The sequence below is a fragment of the Protopterus annectens genome, chromosome 2.part1 (genome assembly GCF_019279795.1).
Source record: "Protopterus annectens isolate FY-2018-M chromosome 2.part1, PAN1.0, whole genome shotgun sequence".
In the NCBI taxonomy this organism is placed as follows: domain Eukaryota; kingdom Metazoa; phylum Chordata; order Ceratodontiformes; family Protopteridae; genus Protopterus; species Protopterus annectens.
This window is the reverse complement of record NC_056729.1, coordinates 349,733,515-349,757,949: the sequence shown is the minus strand read 5'-3', so window position 1 is coordinate 349,757,949 and position 24,435 is coordinate 349,733,515. Positions and strand designations below refer to the sequence as shown.

At 42.1% G+C, this 24,435-nt stretch overlaps 1 protein-coding gene across 1 annotated transcript in view; it reads right to left on the bottom strand.

Moving 5' to 3' along the window:
• LOC122794056 (ligand-dependent nuclear receptor corepressor-like protein) overlaps positions 1 to 24,435 on the bottom strand; it is a 1,533,107-nt gene that overhangs the window by 398,004 nt on the left and 1,110,668 nt on the right. The window contains exon 4 of the mRNA XM_044062184.1: positions 13,515 to 13,617. Coding sequence (XP_043918119.1) covers positions 13,515 to 13,617 — 103 coding nt within the window. The remainder of the gene's footprint in view (positions 1 to 13,514; positions 13,618 to 24,435) is intronic.

Genomic DNA, 24,435 nt, shown 5'->3' with positions numbered 1-24,435 from the left:
ACCGCGTGACGGCAGGATAACCCAAGTGTGATGACTGCAGCAGTATAACACGATGAACATCTATTTAAAGATTTTTCCTCACATGAAGAAATCGTAGATAAAATATTCCTCATGTTTTCACAGTTTGTCAGAACAAACTTTATTATACAAGCCTGAGAATTCAAAATTCTGAAAATAAACATTACAGAAAATACACTTTTTCCCATATCCATCAATAATTTTCCCATCCTAATCAAAACCAGTAAGGTTGAAACTGACTATGTATTTAGCAGCAGTGGGATCTATTAGAGCTATAGCTGCTAGATCAGGTTTAGGAATAGTACATAAAATTTTAAAAGACTGAGAAACTTTATACATTATCTGCCTCTTTTTGTTAAGTAACAGTTGGCTGACTAATAGGAACATTGCAGGTAGTAATAAACATCCTCAAAAGCAGACAAAAACAGGAGGAATCTGTATAATCTGCTAAATCCTTCTGTAACAGCTCATAGTATTTTCTGAAGGACTGAAAAGCTTCAGTGCTCTCTCACTTGAAACACTGGCACATTCTAGCAATATTCTCAAAGAAAAGAGAAAGCCCACTACATGGAGAATCAGAAATTCAGCTCTCCTCTGAGTCTCAATCAGAAACCAGAATACCCCCCCCCCCCATACCTGCATATTTCTGTTCAGATTCAGAATCTTGAATCTCTTTAGGAAAAGAGGAATCCCTCTTTTACCAGAAGCTACTTTACAAGAAGGATGAATAGGCTGAATTAAACCCTGAGCCAGACCCAGTAAACTACTCCTAATAAAAGAAAATTAAGGAGGAGTATTACACATGCTCGATTTCCTTTTTGCTTGCAAGGAAAAATGGGGTCAACTGTGTTACTAATGGCAGCAGCAACTTCCCCAGGGATGGGAATAGCATTCTGACACAAAAGGGAAATCTTCTTAGTTCCCTCTCCCAGGACCAACAAGAGTGGCTGTCCCTTGTCCACTGAGGGACCCAAACAGACGCAGAGAACATGGCAAACCCTCAGTTCATAGTGGCTGTAGGTGCTATAGACCAGAGGGATCGGGGGTAAAAGATAAGTGGGCTGAGGTACAACAAATGGCCCCCGGAGAGTCACCCCCCCCCTGTGGCTGAGGCAAACTGCTAACTGCTGTGGTGGCAAAGGCTGTTTGCTTAACTATCTTTTTTTGTCTGGAAAAGGTACCAACCATGGGACCAGTAGTCTGTTCCATGGTTATGCTGAAATGGTGCCTGTTTTACAGGGAAGACAGGCAGCAATTGCCAGTAAACACCATCAATCCACAAGTTACTTTTTGACAGAGAAACACAGCAAAAAGCACTTTAAATCATTATGCCAGACCCACAAAAGTAGAATAAACACAATTTCTCCATGGAAAAAATGTTTTCAGTTACTTTAAACCAGTGTTAAACTGACATAAAAACAAGTGCTCTGTTTAAAAGTATGTTACAGTTTCGAAACAGTATGTTAAGACACAAATCCTGCCTTTAAAATAATCTTCTTGAAGAAAGTAATAAAGCATCAACTAAATAAAGAAAATGGAAGTCCCCCCCTCCCAAAAGGAACAAATATGCCCTGCAAAGGGAAGCACAAGCCAACAGTCAATTCACAAAAGCCTCAGAGGAACTTACTCTTCGGCAGTAGTAAAGCTCTGAAGGGCTTCACTCCCAAACGTGCCCTTTAGTCAGCTCAGCTTGAGCTGCCTTGACAGTTTAAGCATATGAAATGTACTCTGAAGCTTTGGAAGCTGGCCAGCTGTAATATCTTTGGCAGGATATAACTCAAAACTAAGGCTACTGCAACAGTGATCAATACGATGAACACCTTTGGTTAACAAACTTCACAAATGACTGTAAGCTGGGAGTCTTCAAGTCCTCCTCTGTCATACATGGACTCTAGCAGAAGTATACACTTGTCAACAGTTGGTGTACTAAAAATTAACTCAAGCCAATACCAAAAAGTGAAACACTGTAGCATTTGGTAAACCCCCCCCTAGCTCCAGCATATAGCTTAGATATCACTTTAAATGAGAAGTTCTTGAGAGACCTGAACACAACTAAAGGGTGGACAGCTCCTTTACATTTTGAACATCACCTTGCAACAGTGGTTAGAACATTCTTTTACTATGCACAATATACAATAAAAGGTAGTTCTTCCAGATTGAAAGTATTCACCCCCTGTACTTTGCACTGATTAGACCCATCGAGTACAAAGCCCTCTTCAGTATGTACTTTACTAAACATATCAAGAAATTGGAAAGACCTCAGAGTTTTGTAACTAAAGCTAATTCAAGGACCTAAAAGATCTAAATTACAAAGAAAGTTTGTTGTTCTCTCTAAAATGGCATTTTCAACTGTAAGAAATATCTCTTACTGAACTGTAGACTCATGAAAGAGTTGTATAACAGATTATGGTCTTTTTTTCTCTTCATCAGAAAAAAATGTAATTCGTGGGCAAGTGGAGGTCTGTCTTAACATCCTTTGAATATGGTTCCGTTCTAAGCTTTGCATGTGTTACAACAGTGATTAGCCATGGCTGCAGATTTCATTCACACAACAGAATAATAAGTAGTGTCAGTGTCTCAACAGGGTTTCACCTTTGATGCTGGAAGATCAGAAGGCTATGAGTTCTGTTACCCACACCAGGTTGTTGTTGTTTGCCTTTCGGCTTTTTCCCGGTAAGGGGGTCGCCACAGTGGAACTTCGGTCCGCTAATGATTGGCAGTAGATTTTTACGAAACACCGAGGTGCCAGCTCGACGCTCAGCCTTCAACGAAGGCACTCCCATTTACGCACGCATGTCTTTCAAACGCTACCCAACCGCGGGGAGGATATGCAGACTCCACACAGAAGGCACTCCCAAGCCAAGCCGAGAATTGAACGAGAGAACCTCTTGCTGTGAGGTAACAACGCTACCACCGCGGCATTACCCACACCAGGTACTTAGCTTAATTTCTCAACACTGACAGTGCAGTATTGGGGGTGGGTGGGTGGGTGGGGACTGCACACTCCTGAGTATGCCATGCTTTGGATGAAACGTGCACAGTGGTGCAGCGGTTAACATTGTCGCCTCACAGCAAGTGGTTCTCCGGTTCGATTCTCGGCTGGGGTGCCTTCTGTGTGGAGTTTGCATGTTCTCCCTGTGTTCACGTGGGTTTCCTCCGGGTACTCCGGTTTCCTCCCACATTCCAAAGGCATGCGTTTCTCCCCCGGCCTCCGCTGAAAACAGGCTCTGTGGAACCTAGTCGGACATTCCCGGTCAACAAATGTTAAATAAATAAAAATAATAAAAAAAACATTAAACCAAGGTCACAGCCGCCAGAGTTGGTCTTAGCTCAGGTGGATGTAAAAGATCCCATGGCACGTATCGAAAAAAAAAAGAGTAGGGGAGGCTCCATTGTGCTCTGAACAAATTTCTCATAATCAGCATTAATACCTCGGGGATCTCATAAAGGGAGGACAGTGGCCTAGTGAGACTAATCTGGTCAACAAAGTATAAGTAATTAAATACATACATGAATAAATAAGAATAAACACATCTCAATATGTGAACCCCAGTTTTATCTGCTGGAGAAGTCAATTTCTCCCAATTTGACTTTTATCAGACAAAGACCTTGGTACTGAATCTCGTCTACCCATTTAGTCAGCAGTCCTTACAGCAAGAAGTGAAAAGGTCAAAATACTCATCACACTGTCATATAAACCTGAATTATTTGTCTATGGAAAGGGTAGTCAAAGGAACTGTTTTGTTTTGACACTGTTTTGGATTTTGGTAAGATCTGCTTTCAGATTACATAAATCCATTTTATTTACAAGTTGCTGAATTATACAACCTATTTGCCTTTTTTGGAAGCTGGAAGAAAAGTGTCTGCACACATTCAATAACTTTAGGTATTTTAATGAGTGAAACAGCTCACTTAGTGTCCTACAGCATCATTTTCTGGGGAGGAAGATCCATTTCTAGCCACTCAAAATGTTCCCCCCTTAACTAAACAGTTTCAACAAATGTGATGCCCTGCAGTGAACTCAAAGGTTGCAACAGTCTCTTCGCAACTGGATTATGTAGCCTCAGTGAAGATAGGATCTGACCCAAAAGTCTTCCTCCTCCTCAAAAGATGGTGAAGAATGTATCTTTTGCTTTTCACATTACTAACAGAGTACTGATGAGGAATTGCTAGCTCCAGATTCAACCACAGGTGTGTTACAGACCCTGCAGTGGGACTAAAAGACAATTGTTGTGGAATGGCTTCTTAATCCTAGCAGTTTCTCACATGATACTGGAATACTCTTGTCTTCAGTGAACAGATTATCACTTGAAGTTGTATGGACAGCAGATAAAAGCGGAGTTGCAGACACTGACACACACTTCACTGATGTCACACTGTGCAAAAGACCTACTTAGGAAAACATTTATGCATCTCCACCAATGACACACTCCTGGTCATGACGAGGTAGTGCCATCCCTGTCCAGTCACAAAAAGAACTAATGGGTCATGGGTACAAACCTGCAGTGAAGCATGAATTTTGTTTTCAAAGTTTTTACTAGTTAAGCATAGCCACTTTTCTGACTAGTTGCACTGAGTCTTAAGTGATAAACATCAAAGGCACCTCTTCTTCAGATGGAGAACATTATTTTTCAGATATTTCAGTAACTCCTTTTCTCATTTCTGAATCAGTTTAAATTCTACTCCTAATGATCAACGATACTATTAAAGTAGAAAATGCATTCAAATTACTAAAGGCTGCAACTGGCCTGTCAAAACAGAGATAAGGTGCCAGTTCATACAGCAGGTTTTGGAAAAGGACTTAAGAAGGTGATAGGGTCATACCTGGAAGTTGAGAGAATGAAATGTCTAACTTCCAGCTTTCCTATGCCGGGAAAGGTGAAAATAAAATGTAGTCTGCATGACCTGTGGTGGAGACCAGCTGCCTCACAAGGCATCTAAAGAGTAAATATGGAAGTGAAAACATAAGCAGTGTATGACATACGGGGCATGCATCCTGTGCAGCCATGTTAGGGATTCTGACAAAATATCTGCAATATAAAGGTTCCCTGTGTTCATCTGACTCAACTGAGCCCACACTCACCTAATTAGCCACTTAGGCTCTGCTGCCTGTGAAGGGTTATACCCAGGATCATCATAAAAAGTAGCTACAAGAGTACTCAGAGCAAGTCACAAAGTGGAAGAGAGAAGTCAGGTGGGGAACAGGGGTATACAAAAAAAGACCGCTTCTAACTGGCAAGAAGTGGGCTTACTGCATTTCAGGGCTGCTTATCTAGGAGAAGTACGCCACCATGTGTCACTATTAACTACACAAGATCAACACAGACTTATTCACTCACCTGCAAGAAAAAAAATTGCTGGAACTAAATCAAATTCACTAGTGAGTTCCTACCTATTATGATTCATCGATACACTGACCTTTGTCATAGACAGAAAGAGACTAAGATGATTATGTTTCGGCTTCCACCGTGTACTCTAGTGCTTCATCATGCCCAGGCAGTTACAAAGACAATTTAAATTTTCAAAATAAAATCATACTTGTCCACTGACAGGGAAATTCAGGTTTGAATAAATAAATTGTTGGCCATGAGGTGAGATGTTGATACTAGATCAGTGATGGCGAACCTATGGCACGTGTCAAAGATGACACCATGACGTTTTGGATGAAGCAACAGCGTTCACCAACACCCAAGTTACTAAAGAAACTGAATGAACAAAAATACAAGAAATATGTGACTTATCCACTTATCTATTACAACTCAGCAACAAAAAATTAATTTAATGGTATTAATCAAATCAAATGCAGTGTGCTCCATATTTTTTTCAGTTTAGTTCAAAATTACTGTTAAAAGTAAGATAAATTTTTAGTGCATTATTTTAAGCCCAATTATCAGTGTGCATATTGTTTTCTCCATTGCAAGACACTGATTTTTCTTTTACTTTTATAATACATAGCAGCACACATGATTGGGCTGTATTTTTTTTAAATAAATGAATATGTAAAGAACTGTTTCTCTTTTGTTTGTGGGGGGTGGGGGTGACATGCCAGCAGAGTCAAGATGAGCTTTTTCCAAATTTTTGACACGCCGAGCCCAAAAGGTTCACCATCACTATACTAGGCACATCGTACCTCTCAACCGCTTAGTGTAAGAAACCTAGACAAAGTAAAAAAAAAAAAAATTGGGGAATCAAAGGCCCACAAATAAGGACAGATTTTAAATAATGATCTTATAAACCTAATAACAGGATTTGTGTTAGCATGCATTTTCTGAAGGACATTATGTCTGAAACTCAAAATTTTGTGATTTCAGTCCTCAGTGACTTGCCAAAAAACATGCACATTTTATGAGGCACAGACTAAACATATGAGGTGAAAATCTGGACAGTTGAGAGTAACTGATACATCAGAAAGAAGTGAAGTTCCCTCCCTCCAACCTGTAAGGTAAAATTTTCTGCAAGACAGTGGTTGAAGCCTGTCACTGCTCTGCTTGACCTGATAAAGGTTTTGGCATGTGGAAGGTGCCCTTAAACCTTGGAAGCTGGCCGGCTGTTATATCCTATGCATGATATAACTCATATAGCTAATCCTATTGCAGCAATGATCAAATGATGAATATCGCAGGTTAGGTCTACTGAAAAGCATAGTAAAGGAAATTATATATAGGGTTCTTTACTAAACTTTTCAAAAATGTTAGAACAGCTTTTGGAAAGAAAAGCCATGTTGCCAAGAATTTGTAACAAAACTGGAATAAACAATCAGTTTAAAATATCAATAACATTTTCAATACAGTTTAAGAAAAGTACAGTTGTGTACACTTACCATAAATGTAGATATTCGAGTGTATTCACTGTTGCAGTCATTACATTTGGGTAATCTGCTGGCAGGTTGCCCTCAGTCAGCCTGAATAACAAAGTCTTGGGTCCTGCATCAGTTGCTGTCTCCTCTTCCATGACATCAGGTCATCAGGGGTAAAAAAACATGCAGCCAACGCCATTTTAATCAGTTTTTCTTGCCCCAGATGTCAGGTGCCCCCCCACATGGGGAGCAAAAAATATATACATATAACTATAAATATATAAATGCACTTTAGAAATCATAAAATTTACCTTCAATTAAAAGTAAATACACCACAAAGGCTTTTGAGTATAGTAAAAGAAAGAAAAGGTATAGAAAGAGGGCTGGCAGGTGGGTAATCCGGACTGCAACAGTGAATACACTCGAACATCTACATTTATGGTAAGTGTACACAACTGTACTATGTTCTTTGTGTTTCACTGTTGCAGTCATTACATTTGGGTAGAATCCCAAAGCTATGGATGGGAGGATGGAACTAAACAGCATTAGGAGCAGCTATAAGGCCCAGCAGGACTACAGTGGCAAAGCCTGCCCTGGACTTAGAAAAGAGAGGTAAATGGTAATGCTTTGTGAACGTATGAACTGAGCTCCAAGTAACAGCTTCTAGAATGTCACTGGTAGGTACCCCTTTGATAAAAGCTGCTGAAGTAGAGGCAGCCCTGGTGGAATGGGATCTGATCCCCTTGGGCACAGGTTTACCATGGTGCAAGTAGCAGAAATGAATGCAATGGTTTATCCATTTAGAAATAGTCTGCTTTGATATAGCCTTTCCCTCTGATCCTGCAGCAAATGCCACCAGTAATTGTTCAGACTTTCTTAAAGATTTTGTCCTGTTTAAGTAGAATCTTAGTTGTCTGTGTACTTCCAGTGAATGCAGAATCCGCTCCCCCTTGTTCTGCGGATTTGGGAATAAAGTTGGCAGGTGAATGGTCTTAAGAGCCACACTGGATACCACCTTAGGCATAAAAGAAGGATTGGTTCTGATGGCCACCCTGTCCGGGTAGAAAATAATAAAAGGCTCCACTGCCATGAGAGCCTGTAGTTCTGAAACCCTTCTAGCTGAAGTGACTGCCAAAAGAAAGGCTGTCTTCCAAGAAAGAAATTTTATATCTGCAGTAGCTGCTGGTTCAAAAGGAGGTAGGGTGAGTTTTTTCAGCACAGAATTGAGGTCCCATGCAGGAGTTGGTGCTCTCCTTGGAGGTCTTAAACTTTTGGCCCCCCTGAGGTACTGTTTTAACAGGGGATGAGAAAAAAGGGGAGGCTCCGTGTTGTAATGAGCAGAGATGGCAGAGGCATGGATATTTACTGAACAAAGATAGGCCCTTGTGAAGCATCTCAGTTAAGTATTGTAAAATCTGCGGAATATTGGGCTTTGCTGTGTCTATTCCTTGCACTTGGTTCCAAGCACAGAATCTCTTCCATTTATCAACATAAGATTTTCTAGTACTAAGTCTTCCGGCCTCCAAAATAACATCCATCACAGGTTTACTGAGGGATGTGGTTGGTGAAATTAGTTGATTATCCATGCTGCAAGATTCAGAGTTTGGAGTTGAATGTGCAGAATTTGATAGTTCTGCTGAGACAGTATGTGAGGTGTTTGACACAAGTACTATGGAGGAAGGTGTGACATATTCCTTAGAAGTGGGTACCCAGTGTTGGCGAGGCCAGTCCAGAGCAATTAGAATCATTTTTGTTTTTTCCTGTCTGACTTAGTAAGACCTTGGAGAGTAGAGGCAGAGGAGGAAAGGCATAGACTGATAGGTTTTTCCAGCTGAAAAATAGAGCATCCACTTTCCATGTTTTTTTGTGACGAGTTCTTGTGCAGAATTTGTCCAACTGATAGATCTAGTTGCCTCTCCCCAAAACTATGTCTAGGCTCCCCCATTTTTGTGTTAACATGCTGAAGATTTGTGTTGGCGAGGCCAGTCCACAGCAATTAGAATCATTTTTGGTTTTTCCTGTCTGACTTAGTAAGACCTTGGAGAGTAGAGGCAGAGGGGGAAAGGCATAGACTGATAGGTTTTTCCAGCTGAAAAATAGAGCATCCACTTTCCATGTTTTTTTGTGATGAGTTCTTGTGCAGAATTTGTCCAACTGATAGTTTTGGGGAGAGGCAACTAGATCTACGTCTGGGCTCCCCCATTTTTGTGTTAACATGCTGAAGATTTGTGGAACCAGTTTCCATTCATGTGGGTCCATAAGATTTCTGCTTAGGTCGTCTGCCACAGTATTTTGCGTTCCTGGCAGGAACTGAGCTTGAAGATTTATTTGGTAAGTCAAGGTTGTGTTCCACATGGCCATGGCTAGTCTGCAAAGGGGGTAGGAATGGGTACCCCCCTGCGTGTTTATGTACCACATAACTGTGGTGTTGTCTGTCTATCAGTAGTTGTCCTGGATGAAGGAAGTCCTTGAAGGCTGTCAGGGCATTCTGAACAGCTAGCATTTCTTTCTGGTTGATATGTAGATGCATTTGGTTTGGGCTCCATTTGCCCTGAATGCATCTCTCTGCCAGGTGGGCCCCCCAAGCATAGTCTGATGCGTCTGCAGTTAGGGTTTGGGTGGCAGGTGGTAGAATGAATGACAGTCCCTTGTTTTGGTGACGTGTCTCTGCCCACCAAAGAAACTCCTATTGCAGGCAGGGAATGAGAGGAATCACTGTTTCCAGGCTGTGACAATGTTGACTTGATAAGCTTTTTAGATACCACTGAAGTTTCCTCATATGCAGTCTTGCATATGGAACTAGTAGAATGCAGGATGCCATGAACCCCAAAGCCTGCAGAATATGTCTTGCAGACAGTTGGGTTTTTGTTGCCATTTGTTTGAAGTATGTTGTCAATTGAAATCTGTCTGGCGTGAGGTAAGCCATCTGGGCAGTTGTATTTAAGCTTGCACCCAGGAATGTAATTATTTGACAGGGTACCAGTTGTGATTTCTTTTCGTTTATGGTGTACCCTAGGCATGCCAGAAGCCTTTTTACAAATGCCAGATGTTGAAGAAGAGTGTCCTTGTCCTCTGCCTGAATGAGACAATCGTCCAGATAAGGATAAGTTTGAATGTTTCTTTGTCTGCAAAATGTAATTACTGGTGCCAGGCAAAATGCAATTACTGGTGCCAGGCATTTTGTAAAGACCCTGGGAGCAGTAGATAAGCCAAAGGGCAGTGCAGAAAATTGGTAATGCAAAAAGCCTGCTTTGAAGCGGAGGTATCTTCTGCAAGATTCCCTTATTGGTATATGCAGGTATGCCTCTTTTAAGTCTAGAGTTAACAACCAGACATTCTTGCCTAGCACAGGCAGTAGCTGTAGTAAAGTCAGCATTTTGAATTTTGGTATGTCCAGGAACGGGTTTGGAATTGATAAGTTCAGAATTGGACGCCATGATTTGTCTTTTCTGGGTACGAGGAAAAGCCTTGAATAAAATCCTTGTCCTTTTTCCTTTTCTGGTACTGGTTGAATAGTCCCCATATCCAAGAGGGCCATGACTTGTTTCTGGGCCTCTGCCCACTGGTTTGGTGGCAGATCTGGCTATCCGTTTGGAATTGGCAACGTGTGGAAATGAAATGTGTACCCCTGGGATACTATGTTTAATACCCACTTGTCCTGGGTAATTAAATGCCAATTTTGAGCATGAAGTGCTAGTTTTCCCCCCAAGGGGGCTGCCAAAAGATAAGTGCTTGGAGATGGCAGAGGAAAGTTATTGAGACTGCTTACTGTAGGGTTGTGCTTTGTTACCTCCAGATTTGGAGGTGGAGGCACCCCCATTGCTTTGACTTGCAAGATCCCTGTGATTGATATCTGGAGCTTTTGGAGCGCCTGGGTTTGCCCTGAGTGGCTCTGTTGGACACAGGAAAGGACTAGTAGGCCAGTGCCTACTGAACCTGGGTGGCTGTACTTGCAAGAAATCTTTTACAGTTTGCATAGATTTAGATTTGTCTTCCATTTTCTTTAAAACCTCTTCTGCTTTATTAACAAACAGACTGTCATGCTGTAAAGGGGTATCCAACAATTTAGCTTCAACATGATCAGGCAGATTTTGCTCCTTGAGCCAGGCATGCCTTGTTATCACAGATCCAGTTATGGCGGCCCTGCAAGAGGCCTCTAAGGAATCAAAAGCACATTGCAAAGTATGCTTTACAATCTGTTCTGCTGAATGCAATAAATCCTGTAACTCTATTTTCCACACAATCAGAAATCAACATAATTTTCTGTTTCAGTAAGCCCATAACAAGAAGTTGATATTTAAGTATATGAAACTGGCAGTTTAAAGCCAAGGTTGCAGATGTATAAACCTTCTTTCCCCATCTATCCCTATCAGAAGGGGTATGATTTTTGACTGTAGAAGCCTTAACACCATTGGGACCCTGAGAAATAGTCTCAGGATCAGCAGCAGGATTTTTGAAAATAAATCTGTGTGAGTCAGGAACTCTAATACCTGTCTGGCTTACTAGGTGCCGGAGGCAGGGAATCAGGAGCCAAGCTTGATTCCGAGAACACATTATCAACAATGTCTAATACAGGAGGTATTGCCAAAGGCCTATGCTGAGGAAGAAGAAGAAAATCCCTAAGCCTCTTTTTTGATTCTGAGAAGTCCTGACTGTCCCAGTGAAAATGTTCCCTTAAAGTATGCAAAGTCTCCAAACGAGTAATCCTCAGGAGGAGAAGCAGAAGGGCTGGATTTCCTCTGCGTCAGAGTCCTCATAAGATGGAACAGAAAATTCCTGATCAGAAGAGGAATCAGAAGAAATGAAAACCTGATCTGAAGATTCATAATCAGTGCCTTGCCTAGGTCTCTTAGCAGGAGGGGGTTGGGAACCCCTGATCAAGTTAATTAAATCCTCAGTCATTTTGATAATTTGTTTTTTAGGCATAGGGACCTGAGCACATGGCTCATGCGTCGTTTTTTTAGACATAGAAGTTGGTTTTGGCCTTGTTTTTGATGATGGCGTCTGTTTAATATACAAATGTAGAGGCCTGAAAACACCCTCAGAAGCCGGTGCCTGCTCAGCGGCTCCGGACCCATCCAAGGGAGAGACATCCACAGGTTCAATACTTGCAGAATTTCGCGGCATACCAGACTCAGAATGGGTCTCGGTAGAGGCCTGCGATTCAAAAATAGTGGGTATCAGGGGCTGCGAAAGTGCCTCACTGAATACCGGCGACAGGCTTAGGAGAAGCTTCCTCGTCTGTTTTGGACCTCGACGGTCTGCCTCTGTCTTTTTCCTTGTGTTTTTTGTGAACTCATGTAGTCAGATTGCTAACCGCTGACATTTCAGGGTAGTTAAATCTTGAATCAAAATATTTAGAAGCAAAAATATACTGACGCTTAATAGTGCGTGGGTTAAATTTAGCACAAAACCGACAGCAAGGCACATTGCGATCAGGGCCTAGGCAAGGAATACAGTACAAATGAAAATCCTTATGAGGTATTTGCTTCCCACAAGTAATGCAATTATTAACTTTTACTGACATCGGTAAGAAGCAAGAAAAAGTTTCCCCAACGGGGTACTTAGCTTTAGTTTGAAGACTTCGGTTCTGAAACTTGAAAATGAAAATTTCAGAGTTGGCCGACTGGTACTTGTGAACTGCTTCTGCTTCGGGCACCATGTGGCAAAAAAGCCTGATTAAAATGTCTTCGGCTGCATGTTTTATAACCCTGACGACCTGACGTCATAGAAGAGGAGACAGCAACCGACGCAGGACCCAAGACTTTGTTATTCAGGCAGACTGAGGGGAACCTGCCAGCAGATTACCTAAATGTAATGACTGCAACAGTGAAACACGAAGAACATCTCCAATTTCCTTTGTAGTTCATGCACCAAAATATCAAGAACCTCCACCCTCTAAAAAGGAGACCAAGTGATGAGCCTTTACAAGCCTGCAAAAGCACTCCAATAAAATGATAACTACTATAGGCAACATATATGTTTAACAGATCTGATTAGTACTCCTGAAAGTCTAATATACTCGCCTGCCGCTACTTGCATATTGCATAGAAACAAATAACTTGTGAAGAATTTAAAATACCTGTCTCATGAGTATGCTCATGTACTTCTGTGAACTTTATATGTTTTTACATATTAGATTTTATGTTGTACATAAGTAATAAAATACAGAAATATAAAAAGACTGCTGATGTCTTATAATATGGATCTTTCTCTAACTTTGTTATGTGGAGCTTATCTCCCTCGGTTTCTGCTGAAAACAGGCTCTTTGCCCAGTTGGACACTCCCGTAAAACAAATGTAAAATAAAATAAAATAATACTTTTGACAGGAAGCAATACATTTACATTGTACAATCTTTTATGTATTCTACCAGGACCCAGTCTTCTTCAGGCACAGTTCATAGCTATCAGCTCTCGTTTTTAGAATACGAAAGCAGGAACACACACACACACACACACACACACACACACACACACACACACACACACACACACACACACACACACACACACTGCGTAGTCATTACTTAGAATTAAACATGAATAAAACTTCAAGATTCATGAAAGACAAATGTGTTGCTTAACGAGTACTTCTATCCGTCTCCAACTGGTGTTGTGTGAGCAGCTTTGCAATGTTGGTGCCTAAGGCATTTCTTCTGGCAAGAAGTCAACTATTGAATTTCATCAATTACTACTTACCCTGATATTTTCATTTCAAATGAGGTTGACAAGTAGGATGGATCAAATGGTGCAGGTGTTATAGAAGTGGCACTATTTTTCTTAGAGAGATCTAGTACTCCATCTATGTAAAAGGGGAAAAAAATCAGACATTAACTAGCGCTTGGACTTAATTTCCTTTAATAGTAATCTATGAATGCTCAACAGTTCTCTACTGTCAAAAAATATTGATCTCAATTGTGCTATTTGCACAGCTTTTCTCCCCAGGCCTCCACTGAAAAAGGACCCGTGTCCATTGGACGTTCCCAGTTATCAAATGTAAAAAAATAAATAAATAAATAATAACTTTTGACATTTTCAAGTAACATTACTTGAGAAAAATAATGCAAGGTATGAGTGAGAAATCAATTATAATAGATATATGTCCATCTTCACACTACTGGATGGACATTCAGATGTACCTGAAGATACCCCAAAATGGGGAAATGAAGTTCCATTAGCAATGATATATGACTGATGTGCAGCAACACACTATGCAATACATGCCAAAACAACAACATGACAGTGAGCATGCTCACATCAGAATATGAATACCTAGAAAATAAGAAAGGTGAAAACAAGCACCATGACACATCTCCCAATGACTTGCATGACAAAGAAGTTACAAATGATGAAACACTCACATTCTCGACCCAAATGAAATGTAAAAAGGTTGCCTCTGTCAGGCATCACCATACTGGTGTGTCAAGTAGCGCCACACTGATGCTGTGTGATTAGCAAGCTCCTACCACACATTTAGCAAAACCAACTGTGCCTTTAAAAGGAGGACTCTGAAACATTCCTCATAAGAAAGTAAACTCGTTCGAGTAAACTTACCATAACAGTCAAGATACCCACAGGAGTTGAAAGTCAACCTTTCTCCCTTATTTTTAGGTCCAGGAAATAAAGCAGGGAGATGGACAGAGTGGCTTAAAGTAAACACATGTTCAAATGATCACAGCTGCAGTAGCTACATGGGTTATATCCTGCCAAGGATATAAAATCCATCCAACTTCCAAAGCTCTAGGCCACCTTCCATGCACCTAAACCATTAGTCACAGATCCAGCTGAGCTGACTAAAAAGACAGGGTTGAGTGCCAAGACCTTCAGGCACTTTCATGCCAACAAAGAGAGAGAGATGGAGGCTGAGCCCTAAAATGACAATGCTATGAAACATAAATAAACAAAAAAAATAAAAGTACACACCCTGGCATAAACAACAAACTAAAAAACAAGGGGAATGGAGGGAGGGAGTGGCTGATACAACAGTGATCATTCGAACATCAGTGGTTAGGGTAAGTTAATTTACAAGACTGTACTATGTTCATCATATTGATCACTGCTGCAGTAGCCTTAGCTATACAAGTAGATGACCGTAGTTTACTACTTTTGGGAGGTGGAAATTTTGCTGTGATAAGTATTACAAAAGTTGATAGACTTAGACAATCATTTGGAAATGGTCTGTTTTGACAGAGGCTGTCTCGTCTTACCTTCACAAGAAATGAACAGTTGATTTGAAGATCTGAAAGACTTAGTTCTGTCAAGATACCACCAGAGTTGTTGAAGGACATCCTCTTCCCCTCATTTTTAGGTTCAGGAAATAAAAGCAGAGAAATGGACAGACTGGCTTAAAGTAAACATGGGTACCACTTTAGGCATAAAAAGGACTGGTTCTCAAAGAAATCCTGTCTCTGTGAAAAATGAGATAGGGTGACCCATCATAAGAGCATGCAACTCGGATACTTTTCTTGCAGAGGTTAGAGAATCAATAAAGACAAGTTTTCCATTTTAAGCACCTCTTATCAGTCAGGCTAGCTAGTTCAAATGGAGCAAGTGCTAAGCTTCCCTTTTACAAAATTAAGATTCCAAGGAGGGGACACCAGTTTTCTTGGAAGGCCTCTTCTGCAAAACCCCTTTCAAAAACATTTTGACATGAGACTGCAATGAAATAGGAGGATCCATGGTCTGACATGCTGAAATGGCTGAGAACTGAACCTTGATGGAGAAGTAAGAAAGGCTATAGGATAGTAACTCTCATACATATTGTAAAACCAAACAACTAGGCCTTAATGGGTGCCGTTTTTTTTTTGTTGGCAACAACTAGATAACCTTTTTCTATTTGCTAATACACGATTTTCTAGTAGCAGAATTTCTTGTTACCATTAGTACCATATACACATCCTCAGTAAACAGTTGTCTAAAGGGAATTAAGACCCTATCAACCAGGCAGTCAGCTGAAACTGATTGTGGCTGAGGCGTATCAAACTCCCCTGATCTTGTTTGAATAGATCCATTCAATGATGGAGTTTGCAATAACTGCCAATGGCCATTTCCCAAGGAAATGAGAACCACTGTTGACTTGGCCAGAGAGGAGTCACCACGATGATCTTGGGGAGTCTTTCTGAATCTTCAGAAGTATCCTGGACATCATTGAATAAGGTGGAAAAAGCATACATAAACATTCTTGTCCAAAGATAAGAGGCATGTCTTCTAGGCCTTCTTGCATGAAGTCCTGCAGCAGAATATTGCCAGCTGATTCTACTTGAGGAACTCTCCATAGATGGATTAAATCTTGGAACCCACCCTCCCCCGATTAGTTTACATTTGTGATGGTTTGCCCCTGTCCTGCTCACCTTGTCTGCTACACAATTTTGCTCTGATAAAATTTAGAATGCCTGCAGAGTGAGACTGCGCTACGAAGCTACATCCCAAGTTTACATGACTAGTCTTCAAAGGGGGGTATGGACTTGGTTTCCCCTTGCTTGCTTGATGTATCACATGACTGTGGTACTGTCTATTACAACTTGAAGAGGTGCCAGAGACCAAAGATGATTCAGAGAGTCGAGTGTCTTGATCACAGCAAGCATCTTTTATATTCTTGTGCTTGTGTCTGTCCTTGGTGACACGCACACCTTACACTTTTATCCCTCCTGAAGATGCTCCCCAAGCAAGGTAAAAGATGTTTGTGGTGTTTGACTGCTTTGCAGCAGGTACAGAGAAAAGGAGACCCAGACTTCAGGATATTTGCTGTCTCCATCCAATGATTTCTTCCCTGACAAATCCCAGCACTGGGATTTGAAAAGACAAAGGATGTTGGTGCTAGGACCAGAGAGACTTGAGATACCACTGTATCTTACTCGTGTGCAGTATTTTGACAGGAGTATTATGAGAATCATATCTGCCACAAGGCCAAAAATCCTGATGTATTCCCTTGCAGTGACCAAACTCTGAGTGGAAAAAGAATAGTTGTTTAAGAGCTTACCATAACCTTAGATGTCCTTCTCTTCCATGTTGCAGTATTCATAACAGTTGTGAGGTGGTTGCCTGCAGTACCGGACATCCGGCCAGTATACCACCATCTTATGATAAGGCGTACGTGCGACGTTGCATGTCAGAGCCATAAACTGACGTTGGCTATAAAAGTGACGTCTGCACGTACCCAACCCAGAACTGACTGCTGCATACAGTAGTACCCCGGGATACAAGAAGAAAAAAGCTTTTCAAACCCACATATACCACCAGTCAAGGAGGCAAGTATATTATATAGAGGTATGTAGCAGTTGTTGTTGTGCCCTGTTTATATGTAAGGGAGGAAGAGAAATCCCACAGAAGAAAGGATAAATAAGGGGTTGGGAGGGTGGCCTAACGGTTAAGGTGCTTGCCTTACAAGTACAAGTTTCAGGGTTTGAGTCTCACAAGGGATAATTGGCTAGGCTTAAAATGGCTCGCAAGGGTAGTTAGCTTAGTATGAACCTATGATCCCCTATAAACAAATGAAAGAGGGGGTAGTTGGGGGTTACTGAATACTGCAACATGGAAGAGGAGGACATCTAAGGTTATGGTAAGTTCTTACACAACTATTCTACGCCTTTCTATTCTCATGTTGCAGTATTCATAACAGTAGGAAGAGTACCAAAGCATTAGGTAGGAGCCTGAGAAGCAGGTTGGGAGGCAGGGTCCCTGTAAAACTGACCTTGCAAACCCAGCTCTGGCTCTAGAAATCAAATCTAGTTTGTAATGCTAGGTAAAAGTATGTACAGAAGACCAAGTTGCCACCTCCAGAATAGAAGCATAGTCAACACCCCTAAAAAAAGATGTTGAAAAAGCAGCTGCCCTAGTAGGGTGAGCTCTCACATTGGAATTCAGTTCCTTTTCATGAAAGGAATAGCAAAAAGAGATTGCCTTAGAAATCCATGACGAAATTGTCTGTTTTTACACTGCCTTCCCTCAAGGCCCTAGGGTGAAAGAAGACAAAAAGCTGGTCAGACTTTCTAATGGATTTGGTCTTGTTCAGGTAATACCTTAGTTGTCTATGAACATCCAAGGAACGCAAAGTTCTTTCTGAGGAGTTTTGAGGTTGAGGGACGAAAACAGGTAGATTAATGGTCTGATTCAAGGAGAGCTCATTAACCACCTTAGGCATGAAAGAAGGATTGGCCCTGAAGAAGACACTGTCTCTATGGAAGATAAGGTAAGGAGGAGTAACCATAAGAGTTTGGATTTCTGAGACCCTCCTGGTAGACCAGCAGTACTGTTTTCAAAGTACATAGTTTAAGTGATGCTGAGAGAGCTGGTTCAAATGGAGGAAGTGTGAGTTTTTCAAGCACAAAATTAAGATCCCGTAATGGAGAGATAGGTCTATGAGGACGTCTGATATGAAGAACACCTTTTTAGAAGAGTTTTACATCTAACCTGGATGCTAAAGGAGGTACCAAAGGAAGGCAGGTGGAGATGGCTGACAAATGCACTTTTACAGAAGAGTGCATCAGCCCTGAATGTAAAAGCTCACACAAGTAAGAAAGGACCAAGAGTACTGGAACAACAGAAGGGTTCTGTTTGCTCTTGAAATACCACCTGGAGAATCTTTTCCATTTTGATAAATAATTTCTCCTGGTACATTCTCTGTTGAAGGAATGTACACAACTTGCAGGTGAATGTGTAATTTTGATGCTAGGGACCAAATCAGAATTGTCAAGGTGCAAAGTGGATAGGACATTGTCCATCCCTGCTTGTTGATATACGACAGGATAGTCATATTGTTTGTGACTACCTTCAAGGTGCCTGGTAGGAAAATTTGTTGGAATGTCTGAAGTGACAAAAGAAGGGTCCTCAGTTCTTTGATATTGATATGATCCCTTTATCTCTGGGTGGACCACTCTCACTGAACTTTGTTCTAGTTGTTGATTTCCAGAACTGCTCCCCAACTCAGATATGACACATCTGTGTAGAGGTGTTGTGAGGGTGGGGGGATCTGCAAGGGTATTCCCTGATTGAAGTTGATGGATGAAATCTACCATTCCAGATCTTTTTTCAAGCATGGGAGAAGAGGAAGGGAAACATCCAGAGGATGGGAGTGTTGGTTCCACAGATTCTTGAAGAACCACTGGAACTTTCTCATATGCAGCCTTGCAAAAGGAAGCATGTGAATCAAGGATGGCATGTGGCCTAGGACCCTCAGAAATTCCCTGGATGAGATGGTTTGGAGGGAAAAAAGAGTTTGGAAGTAATGGGTCAGGGCTTCCACTTTCTGGCAGGGGATGAAGGCTGCTATCTTGTCTGTTCTTATTCTGCACCCTAAGAAGACACTATCTTGGGTAGGTGTCATTTGTGATTTTTGTTGGTTCACTGTGAACCCTAGGTCTGCCAAGGTTTTGCACACCATGTGTAGGTGATAGTAAAGGGAGTGACAGTCCTGGTGTAGGATTAACACATTGTTTAGGTTGGGATATATTTGTATGCCCTGCAGTCTTGCAGTGAGGGATAACTGGGGCTAGACACTTTGTGAATACTCTTGGAGCTGTAAAGAGCCCAAATGGCAATGCAAAAAACTGGAAATGTAAGGAACCTACTGAGAAGCGTCGGAATTTCCTGTTGCTGGGGTGAATGAGGATATGAAGGTAGGCATCTCTCAGACCCAGGGATACCATGAAAGCTTGGTTGGGGATACGGGGTAAGAGATGATGCAAGGTAAGCATCTTGAAGGTAGGCACCTTAAGAAATAGACTGAGGATAGACACTTCCAGAATTGGTCTCCAAGGACCATCCTTTCTTGGGACCAAAAACATCCTGGAGTAAAATCCCTTGTCTGTCTGACCTGGAGGGACTTTTTCTATTGTGCCCTGAGCTAGGAGCTGATCCAAAATTGGAGGAAAGAGGTGAAGTTGGCTTGAAGGGGGCTGAGGTGTTCCCTGGAAGGGAGGAACTGTCCACCAAGTCATAAAATAACCTTTTTGGATGATGGAAAGGACCCAAGTCTCTGAGGCAATTTTCTGCCAGGAGGATAGGGAAAGGGTGAGGAGGAAGGACGGGGGGGGGGGTGGAAGTGGGCTAAAGGGTTTGAGTTACAGTGGAGGAGCTCTGTCAGGATCAGGCTGCCTCTGAAAAGGAGTAGAGGCTGACATGGAGAAGGGTCTAGGAGTGGTTTGCTTCCTAGTGTGTCTCTGTCCTTTAGATTGTGGAGCAATAAATTGAGAAGACTGCCTCCTTTGTGGGTAGTTCCTGTGCTATTTAGGAATGGGCGAGACTAGCAAATGTTTTAAATTTTGCAACTCCTTGCCCTTTTCTTGGAGAGATTTAAGGAGCGCTGCTGAAGCAGTGCCAAAAAAGGGTCTTATTATTAAGTGGTGCATCCAGCAATTTGGCTTGTACATCCATGAGTAGGGGCTGGAGTCTCACCCAGGAGTACCTTCTCAGGACAGAACGTGATGCTGCAGATTTGGAAGATGCTTCTACAGCATCATAATTGCACTTGGAGTGCCTGGTCACCTGAGAAGTGGTAGAGGGCAGGGCAGAAAGCTGAGATTTTGCAGGAAAATCTGGCATTAATTCAGAGGCCTTGGCTACAGTACCTAGAACAAACCTAGCCATGTGAGTATGATAATGGCTAGTGTGGGAGAAGTATAAATTTTCTTCCCCGGTCTATCCATGAATGTGCTATCTTTATCTGTAGGGAATATAGAAGCGAAAGGCAGCTGTCTGGAGGATTTGTCTGCTGACACAGCTATGACTGCTGGGTCTGCAGGGGGGTTCTTGAACAAGAACTGTGCATCCTGGGGGACCCTGTAAAAACCTATCAGGAAGTTTAGAAGCTGGGGGCTGAGAATCTGGGACCTGGGATGCAGCCTGAAAGGCATCATGAAAAGCTGGAAGCAGAGGAGGAACTGAAGATGGGGAAGGCTGGTCCATCCGGTCACGAGCGGTGTCCCACAGGGCTCAGTCCTGGGCCCCCTCTTGTTCGGCATTTATTTTTCTGAAGTGCAGGCAAACATAAGGGGACTGTGGCTGACAAAATTTGCAGATGACTGCAAACTGGGCACCATAATTGACACTCCATCAGACACAGACATCCTCCAGAGAGGTCTCATAGAAAAGGATAACTGGTGCCAGAGCCATGGCCTTAAGCTAAATGCCAAAAAATGTATAGTCATACCCTTTGGGAAAAACAAGGTAACCCCTAATTACCACATAGGTGGTAATCCATTAAACACGGAAGAAGTTATCAGGGACCTGGGGACCCAAGTTGACAGTAACCTCTCTTTTGACACTCACATTGCCAAAGTGGTTAGGAAGACCTTCTACATTGCCCACCTGATCATGAAGGGATTCACATCCAGATCAGGAGAGGTCATTGTACCCCTGTACTCTTCACTTATCAGACTAATGATCGAGTACAACGCCCCATTCGGAATGTACCTTACCCGACACCTGCAGCAGTTGGAAAGACCCCAAAAGTTCCTCACCAAAAGGATAAAGGGGCTCAAACATATGTCATACGATGCCCGACTGAAGAAACTCCATCTCTATTCAGTCGCATACCGTCTGCTCAGAGGTGATCTGTGCCTGACATACAAGGCCATGTCCAACCCGGAATTAATGGACATGCTCCACCTCAAAAAATCCAAATCCACCAGAGCCACGAGAGCAAGAGACTTAAACCTCAACACGGATATAAATAGGACGTGCTGGAGGGACAGATTCATCACCCAGAGACTCCCTACACTATGGAACAGAATCCCAGTCCATGTGAGGCAGAGCCCCTCACTGACTCTGTTCAAGAGAAATCTTGACGAGTGGATGGGAGATCGTAGGTTTACCCCGGGAATCATCTCTGTATCACTGCTGGACAGAGGCACAGCAAACTAATGGGTATAGTATTCTCATCCTAAGGGGTGGTGAAAGCCACACACACTCTGGCTAGGCTTATAAATGCCCTAGGGCAGATAGCCTAGTATGAACCTATGAACCTATGCAGGAGTTCAAAATACCTCATTTTAATTTCAGAAACATATGAGACCTGCCATTTAAAATGCACTATCATAAGTGTAATGGTGCCCCAAAGGATAATTCTTCCCCAGGAGAATCAGGGCTAATAGTGTCCTCCTCCTCCTCAGGAGTAGCAAAGTCCATGGGAGACTCAACTAGGAACAGTAAGCCAGGGATTCATGAAAAGAAGAGTTTTCTTCCTCTGTCTCTTCCAAGGCCTGCACAGGTGGTAGGGCTGGTTGGAGCACCTGAGACTGAAGGGCCTGGAAGGCACTGAACAAGTTCTAGGAAAAGACTTCCCATCCAGGTGCTGATTCTGCAGCTCTGTGTTTTTCTTTTTGTTTCCTCTTCAGAGGAATAATAGGAGTATATTTTGGAGCAGACGCTGGGGTGGATGGTAAGGCGGTAGCAGACCCCTCTGATGCCATGAGCTGAACCAGTTTCCACCACAATTCCTGGTTGCAGTGGTGAAACCAATGTCCGATGAGACCCCGGGCTAACATCTGCCTTGATAGTCTCACTAGACTCCTGAGTTGCAGCATAGGCGTTAGGCCTAACTTTTTTGGCCTTGTTCTGAGGCGGCTCCTCGGAGGTGCCTACCCCACCCTCCATACCTAATGCCAAATATCAGAGTCTTTGGTTTTCTAAGTATAACTTTAAAGCAGCCAAGCGGCTATGCAAAGTTTTAGGTACAAATGACTGGTAGAAGTTGCAAGACACAGTCATGGCCTTCCCCTAAACAAAAACACTGATCATGCATGTCCTTATGTGGAATCTGTCTTCCACAAGCACACTTTCCCTTTCTAGCTGCTAGCTGACATGTACGACTGGGAAGCAAGAAGGAATATAATCAAAAAACCCAAAAGGGTACTGATCTTTAGTGGACAGCCAAAGTCAAATGAGCAAATGGATTCCAGGAGCTGGTGATCAGAGGTCCCATTGATCACTGCAGCAGAAAACTTCAGGGTTGGGTAAGTGCAGACGTCACTTTTATAGCCAACATCGCACGCACCCCTTATCCCAAGACCTTGGTATACTGTCTGGATGTCTGATGCTGCAGGCAGCCACCTCTTCACTGTTATGAATACTGCAACATGAGAACAGAAGGACATCCATAGAAATAGACCTAGACCTACATCTATTTTTCTTCCTGAGGAAGAAAAGCTCTTTGACCTGCAGTGTCTAGCAGACACCCATGGAACACAATCCTGTGTGAAGGAGTCAAAAAAGACTTTTGGATGTTCTCTAGGAATCCCAGCTTATGTAGCAGATCTCTCACCTAAATGTGAGATTCCTGACACTATGAAAAAGACCCTATAAAGATAACAAAGCCATCTAAATATTGAAAAATGTGGATACCCTGTAGCCTGCAGTAAGCTATAACTGGAGCTAGACATTACGGACACTCTTGATGAAGTGGATAGTTCAAAGGATAAGGCAGAAAAGTGATAATATAATCCAGACACAAGAAATGCCTGAAGTCTAGAGTAATATGGATGTGATAAGCATGTTTAAAAAAGAAAGAAGCTATGTACTTACCACAACATTCCATCTTTGTTGCCCATTTTCATTCTTCAACAAGTGTGTTCGGATCCAACTCGGATGCTTTTTACAGCTCGTGGATACTGGAAACTCTCAAGTTCCTCCCTTACCCATAACGTTATAATCCCCCCATCATACCTCAGATCTTGCTTGCTGGCCTTTTAGCTTCACAGAAAAAATAAAACAACATTAAGATGAGAACCAATACCTGGAGCTCAAAGACAGGAACATTGGTTCCTTATCTTCTCATTCTTCCAGAAGTCAGAAAAAAAAAAAGTAGGGGGTTGGAGAAGAATGAAAATGGACAACACAGATGGAACATGATAGTGAGTACATAACTTCATTATTTGATGCTGTTAATTTTCATTCATTTCCCCAACAAATGAGACAGTCTCCAGTTATCTGAATCCTGGGAGGACTCGAGTAAGGAAATTCCTGAGCACTGTTGAGCCAATGGCTGCTCTTCCCCTCGAGACCAGATCCAATTTGTAAAGAGTAATAAAAGTATGAGGACTTGCCCAAGTTGCAGCCACACAGATATCATCCATGGAAGATCTGGATAACAATACTGATGAAGTTGCCATGGACCTAGTTGAATGGGCTCTTAAAGGTTTTGACAAAATACAAACCCAAATTGTTGCAGACAGAAAGGAAATGAAATCAGTTAAACATCTGGCTAAAGTTACTTTGTTAACCAGTTAGCCCAATTTTGATTCCACAAAAGAAACAAATAATTGGTCTGTTTTTCTCAGATTTTTTTGTTCTATGCAAATAGAAATGCAACTGTCTGTGAACATCCAACAAATGTAAGAAGAAGTGATATACTAACCATAACATTCCATCTGTGTTGTCCATTTCCATTCTTTCCCAGCATGTGGGTTCAGATCTGATCCTCAGGATCCGACTCAGCTGCATTTTACAGCTCGTGACTACTGCAAACTCTCGAGCTTCTCCCTTACTCATAATGCCCCACAGTCCCTCTGCTGTCTCATATTCTTGATTGCTGCACTTTATTGCTAAATAATAATCCAAGAAATGGAAAAGTTGGGACTGGGGTGGTATATATTGCCCTATGTGGGATGTGCAATTCTTTTTATGT